We start from the raw sequence: 6267 nt of genomic DNA, 5'->3' as shown, positions 1-6267 counted from the left end.
CCACTGGATGTGATGTTTGGTACTTGTACTAATAACAAGCGCTGGTACCAGTAAACTTAGACCCCTCTGCTGCTTTACTATAGGGAGAACAGGGAAGTGCTGTGACATACTTTCAGAGTACAATGCTAACAGTTTTACTGTAAAAACGTAGAGCTATTTCCTCTCTTCTTCCATGTTGACCTACTACAGTATAAAAAATTGCCTTTTTAAGCATTATTGCTATTAAAACTGACCTTTATGAGTGTCTTTATTCAATTTCTGAGTTCATCAGTGTTATGTTCAACTAAACTGGCCCAGGTTTCATACTGATACATATAGGATGTTTTTCACAATGAAACGTATGTACGACAGGGATGCCCCAGGGAGGCCATTTAAAGTTTATGAGGAGGTTGGGGGGGGGGGGGGGGGTGGGGGTTGATTAATGCCTCTGTCTAGTCATTTTATACAGTTCATGGTTATGCCCCGCTAACTTGCTAATGAAACCCACAGTACAGTAGACCTAGATCAACCTCACATGACAAGTCACTCACTCTGACACCCTTTTACAGCTCCAGTCAGAGCTAAAAACCCAACTGTGTTTTTTTTCTTTTCTTTCATTTATATCTTAAAGACAAAATGACTTTACGTCAAGTCTCTTTTCATTTGTGTTTACATGTGATCGCACAGGGCCTGCTCAAAGTGGCGATTGACAACGCTCGGGCCCAGGAGAAGCAGGTGCAGCTGGAGAAGACGGAGCTGAAGATGGAGTTGTTCAGAGAGAAGGAGCTCAGGGAGACTCTGGAGAAGCAGCTCGCCATGGAGCAGAAGAACAGAGGTACTGCCTGATGATGATGATGTTGATGATGATGATGATGATGGATACCATCCAATGAATTATATGTTTGTGGTGGGCTTGTGTGGGGGGGGGTGGGTGGGTGGGGGGGGGGGGGTGTTAAAACAATTGTTTCAGAATTTAAACACACACAGCCTCACATGGTAAATGGAGTCACTGCATTTCATTGATTGTACATAATCTGCTCAGCACTTAGTTTTCCTCCTAATAGTCAGTTAACATAATTGGAAATACACATTCACTTAGAGAAATTCACTCCCCGTCTCATGTTAAATGCATCAGCTTCGTAGGCTAACTGTGCCGTTTGTGTTTAATGAGAAAAATTCATGAAAAATATCCCAATAAATTTTTCAATTCCCTTTAATTCCCTCCAGCAGTGTGCAAAGCCACAGTCGGTATTTGCTAAGATTTTCTATTAGGGGCAGAGATCTTCATATACCATGAAATATTTAGGTTTTTAATGATTTGGCCTTTTAAATAACAGCTTTATGTTTGATTTCCCTCTATTTTTAATGCGGTGATTAGCATTTCTTTCCCACCACAAAGTGATAACTACGTTGTGAAATCTAAAATGCGTGTCAGCTGATTGGACTGTGATCTTTCCACATGGCAGCGATTATTCAGAAGCGTCTGAAGAAGGAGAAGAAGGCCAAGAGGAAACTGCAGGAAGCTCTGGAGTACGAGTCGAAGAGGAGAGAGCAGGTGGAGCAGAGCCTGAAGCAGCCCTCGCCCAACGACAGCATGCGTTCACTCAACGGTCAGACGCTTCACAGTGAGACACCGTCCATTTTTATTCACTGTCCACGTCTGTCAGTGTCTCGTGGATGAATGTTCCAGACCAGTGTCAATCTCTAGGGAATAAAAAAGAAACAGATTCAATCAGAGCCTTAGCCACAGTGTTAACATCATTAACTTTCTGCTAATGCTAGCAGTTGTTACACTGACTTGGACTTTAAACCTAGGACATTTTTTGGCTTCCTACTGAACAGTTGATCTGAATGAACACATTTGACCCACTTTTATAAATCTGAGTGGGACTCAAACCACATTTCCTGACCAACTATGGACCACGGCCTACTCAGTGACATGGACTTGTTTTGGACTCCCTCTGAAATACTTATTCATTATTTAACATACGTCCCATTCAACAATAAGGAACTTTTATCAAGTCACATTCTAAAAAGAAAGTCAATTTTTATAAAACTTTTAATTCACGTAAATATGTTGTTAATCTCTTTTTGCATATATGTGGTGGGGCTAAAAGGAAAATATATTCAAATTAAAGTGTAAAGGTTAAAGGTTAAATAATCAGAGGAAGTAACTGTCTCTGTGTTTCCTTCAGAAGGATCTATGAACAGGTAACGTTGGTTAGTTCATCAGGTTTGTAGTGGATTTGGTTGAAACAGTTACAATACAAGGACATGCAGCCGGGGCTGACAGGCATCGGCCTGGTGATGACATCATGACATCAGTTAAATGTAAATATGCAAAAGATAATTTTGACAACCAGGAAAATCAAAAGGTTTCTGGCCTGAAATTCTAATTGAAGACATAGATCTGTATCTAACAGACTCCTGCTCCTGTAGCCTCTCCTTGTTTTGGATTTAACTGCTGCCATTTTCCACTGGTGAAATTTACACCCAGACACACGGAACGCACTTGGAAAAACAAACACATTCCCTTTGACTGGGTGTCTTTTATTGTTTACACCTTTAACAAACGGCACGTTTCTACATTTCTATGTTTCTTCACGGTGGGTCACCTTTAGTGGATCGTTATGTCCAAGTCTGGCGTCTTGTTAATCACGCTGTTCTTTCAGTGCACACACTGGGGAAAGAGCTGTAGCTGTAAGGCTAAGGCTGTTGTTGTTTTGAATGTACAATGCTCTGCAGCAGCAGCAGCAGCAGCAGCAGCAGCAGCAGCAGCAGCAGCAGCAGTGTGGTGATAGCTGGATGTCAGGGATGTTTAACGACGGTGATCCTTTCTCTTCTCTTAGACTCTCTGACCCCTGAGATGGAGAGTGACCGCAGCAGTGGAAGAACAGATGCTGAAAGGACAATACAAGGTACAGGGGCTCAGATGAGACAATAAATCTCTCTCTCTTTTTCCTCTGGCTCTCACTCTCTAGCTCTCTCCCTCTCTTCTCCCCTCCTTCCCTCTGTCTTTTTGCAAACACACACACACACACACACACACACACTCACTCTGAGAGCTCCAGTTTATGAACATTAGTGTTCCTGTGCCTGCTGTTCAGACATACAGCTCACCATCTGGGCCACAGCACTGGGTCAAGATCATTGGTTTTTTGTAGAGATAATATTGTTCTTTGACTTGACTTTAAAGTGGCTGTTGTTCCTGTAGGACACCCATCTTTTCATAGGTTTGACTAACTCCGAGGAGGAACGCAGATTAAAGTCTGAGATTTGAGATCAAAGTAAGAATTCAGGAGAAAGAAAAATCCTGTGTGTGCAACACGTGTGTATTTCAGGGATTAAAGTTAAAATGTCATGCTAAAAAAATTACCAGGATAACAATGAAATGAAATTAAAGACATAATTTCTAGATGGTCAGTATTTTAATTATCAATGAAGAATTTTCAGATTCAAGTTCATTTCTAAAAACGTCAGTCAAGTGTTTTTAGGTAATAAACAACGGCATTCTGGGAAAATATTCCAAAGTCAGGAAAAATATAATATACAATTTTCAAATCACAAACCAAAGTCCTAGATAAGGGTCAGAGTTCTAAAAAATAAATATTCCAAATTCAAAAATGATGTCATTTGTGAGCTTGTTTTTAAAACTCTCAGAAAATGAAGGGAAATAATCTGAATGTGGACACTTGTACTGACTTTTTTTTTTTTTTTTTAGAATTCACACAAACACACACACACCCCTCAGCTCCAGTTTAGCGACATTAGTGTCCTGTGCCTGCTGTTCAAGCAAACATCTCACCATCTGGCCCACAGCACTGGGTCAAGATCATTGCTTTCTTCACAGAAATAACCCCCCTCACCAGTTAATTCCTGAAGGAAACAGATCTTTTTAATGTGATTTATGTAGAATGAAAACCTCTACATGTGCAGACACTGTGTTTAAGGTAAAAGCGTAGCTACACCAAAGCTAGGAGGATGCAGGGAAGGAGCCAAAGAAGACGTTTGTTTACAGCCTAGGAAGCATTAATGAGTCATAAAACCACAAAAAGCAGCGGAATCCCCCCTTTGATAGTAATAAACGGGGCAAATCAATCCATTTTATGAATAAGCCTTGTACATTTTTAATGCTTTGTTTGTTTGTTAGCCTTGGGGGTGCAGTCAGTGTGTGTTTGGGGAAGGGCTGCTCCGCTGATAACCTCTGTAGACTGTCTGCTATCTGTGTTTACCCAGATACAAGACACCTTGCAGAGGTTGAATATACTCATTATTGCTCCGACGTCTTCCTTTAACAGCAGCCCGCGCTGCACCTGCTCAGGAACGCCTCCTTATCTGCAGCAGAGGTCCAAATTTATCTGGGAGGGGGGGACATGCATTTTGCCTATAATTTGCTGTGAAACGTGTGGAAAAAATTCATCTTTTTTTTTTTAAGCCAGGAATAACTTAGCTTCTTTAATTCCTCTTGTTTGATTATTCGACCTGAGCCAATATTTTGTTAAAGGCCAAAAAGGAGGAGAAGAAGAAAAAAAGCCGTTAAGTGAAACGATGACTCTTCCCTAATTAAATGTCATTCAGTCACTGCAGGGATCTGAAACAGTTTGATGTCTAGAGAAAAGAAGAGGAAATTCATATGTCCTCGCTTAAATGGGAAGATAAATTCCAGATACAGCATAATTATAGGCCTGTGTTCCATTCCAAATTAGTATATTTAGCTACTGTGTGATTGAACATTTTGCACTCAGATGAAGAGCAGGGTCTTCCTAATTTCATTTACTGGTGTCAAAGATACTGATGGAGGCCCCGGATCAGCACGACAGGAGGTCGTCTCCAGCCTTCTGTGATATTTTCTCTGTAATGGGAATGAGTCCTATAACAAATATTAAGAAGCTTCTAATGTGTACTTATGGCAATTAGGAAACCAGACTGAGATTATAGTTTTTGGAACATATGATGCAGAAAAAATATTTTCAAAATACAAAAAAGGGGAAAGTGGCTGTGGAGATAGAGATAGAACAGATAGAACAAACAGGGACAAGACAAAATGTTGAGATCATTTTCAGATCAGTCAGTCTTTCTGCCCAGTTTTCCCAGGAAACCAGTCCGAAATGTAAAGGAGACATACTGAAAAAACGTCACATTTAGAATCCTGATATTGATCTGATATTAAAGACGTCGTACGACATCATCCTCCGCTCTGTCCTCCACTTCCTCTGGTCATCTTTAAATAAAAGGTTAAAAAATCAAAACCTGGTAACCCAGAATAAGTTTCTTTAAAATCTGTTACATCAACATGTGAGCTCCAACCAAATTGTAAATTTCTTTGAATCAATTACATTAATATAAAAAGCTGTTCATATAAATATATTTATATATATGTGAGTGTGTGTATATATATATATATAGCTATACATATACTCATGTATGTGTATATGTATTTATATGTATGTATTCATACATATGGTTGTATTTGTCGGTTGTTGGTTCCATAGTGTTGTCGGCTCTATAGTGTAGCGGTTAGCATGCCTGCAGAAAGTGCTGGGTTCGAGTCCCAGAGGAACCACATGCTTGGCGCCTGCTGGGGGCAGCCTGTTAACAGCATATCTGCTGCTAACACAAGTATGGGATCAATATAGTACAAATTATCATTAATTATTAATTAATTATTTTTGACTGATAATTTCAGATCTTGTTAATTATGCTAAGGATTTTAACGTTTGTCGTTTTGTCATTATGTGAATTCAGGCTAGATGAAATATTCTGGTATTTAATCAGGACACTTCAGTTCACCCACATGTTGAGTCACTGTTTTATGTAAATTAGATTTTTTTCCCCACATCAATATCTGATAAATTTTCGAATCTAAGTGCAGACAACAAAGACTCGACTTGATGTGAAATAGGTGGAGAGGGTGCGGCAGGTGAGGTGGAGCTGGGGGGGGGCACAAACACGCGGGGGGCTAATTACGCCAGCCAGTACCGTGGGTCTCGAAGGCATTACACTCTGGGCTGCCTCCATTCATGCAACAACAACAGGAACATGCAGCGAGTTCTGTGTAAAAGTCATTACAGCAGAAAGTGCAGAAACCTGAGAGGAGGAGACGTCACACACTCCCCTCACAGGTGGTTCCACCGGCCCGCTGCTGCTCCTCCTGCTGCTGCTGCTGCTGCTGCTGCTGCTGGGCTTCACAGTTAGAGCACTTTATCAGGGTGTTAATGAAAACAAAGACAGCCTGATTACGGTGATAGTTAATATTGCGGTGATGATGATGATGAGGAGGAGGAGGAG

At 40.7% G+C, this 6267-nt stretch overlaps 1 protein-coding gene across 17 annotated transcripts in view; it reads left to right on the top strand.

Annotated features, from left to right (window-relative positions):
- Positions 1-6267, top strand: part of dachd (dachshund d) — a 182601-nt gene that overhangs the window by 168897 nt on the left and 7437 nt on the right. For 9 of the 17 annotated variants that reach the window (XM_017039796.2, XM_008328383.3, XM_025063852.1 and 6 more), the window contains 3 exons: positions 667-814; positions 1446-1604; positions 2829-2897. In XM_017039796.2, coding sequence (XP_016895285.1) covers positions 667-814; positions 1446-1604; positions 2829-2897 — 376 coding nt within the window. Of the gene's footprint in view, positions 1-666; positions 815-1445; positions 1605-2174; positions 2191-2828; positions 2898-6267 lie in introns of all 17 variants that reach the window. The other 8 variants (XM_017039797.2, XM_017039798.2, XM_008328386.3 and 5 more) reach the window with 3 other exon arrangements.

This window comes from Cynoglossus semilaevis, chromosome 16 (assembly GCF_000523025.1).
Source record: "Cynoglossus semilaevis isolate Cse_v1.0 chromosome 16, Cse_v1.0, whole genome shotgun sequence".
NCBI classification, from domain to species: domain Eukaryota; kingdom Metazoa; phylum Chordata; class Actinopteri; order Pleuronectiformes; family Cynoglossidae; genus Cynoglossus; species Cynoglossus semilaevis.
The sequence above is the reverse complement of the archived record's forward strand: the minus strand, read 5'-3'. Positions and strand labels throughout refer to the sequence as shown.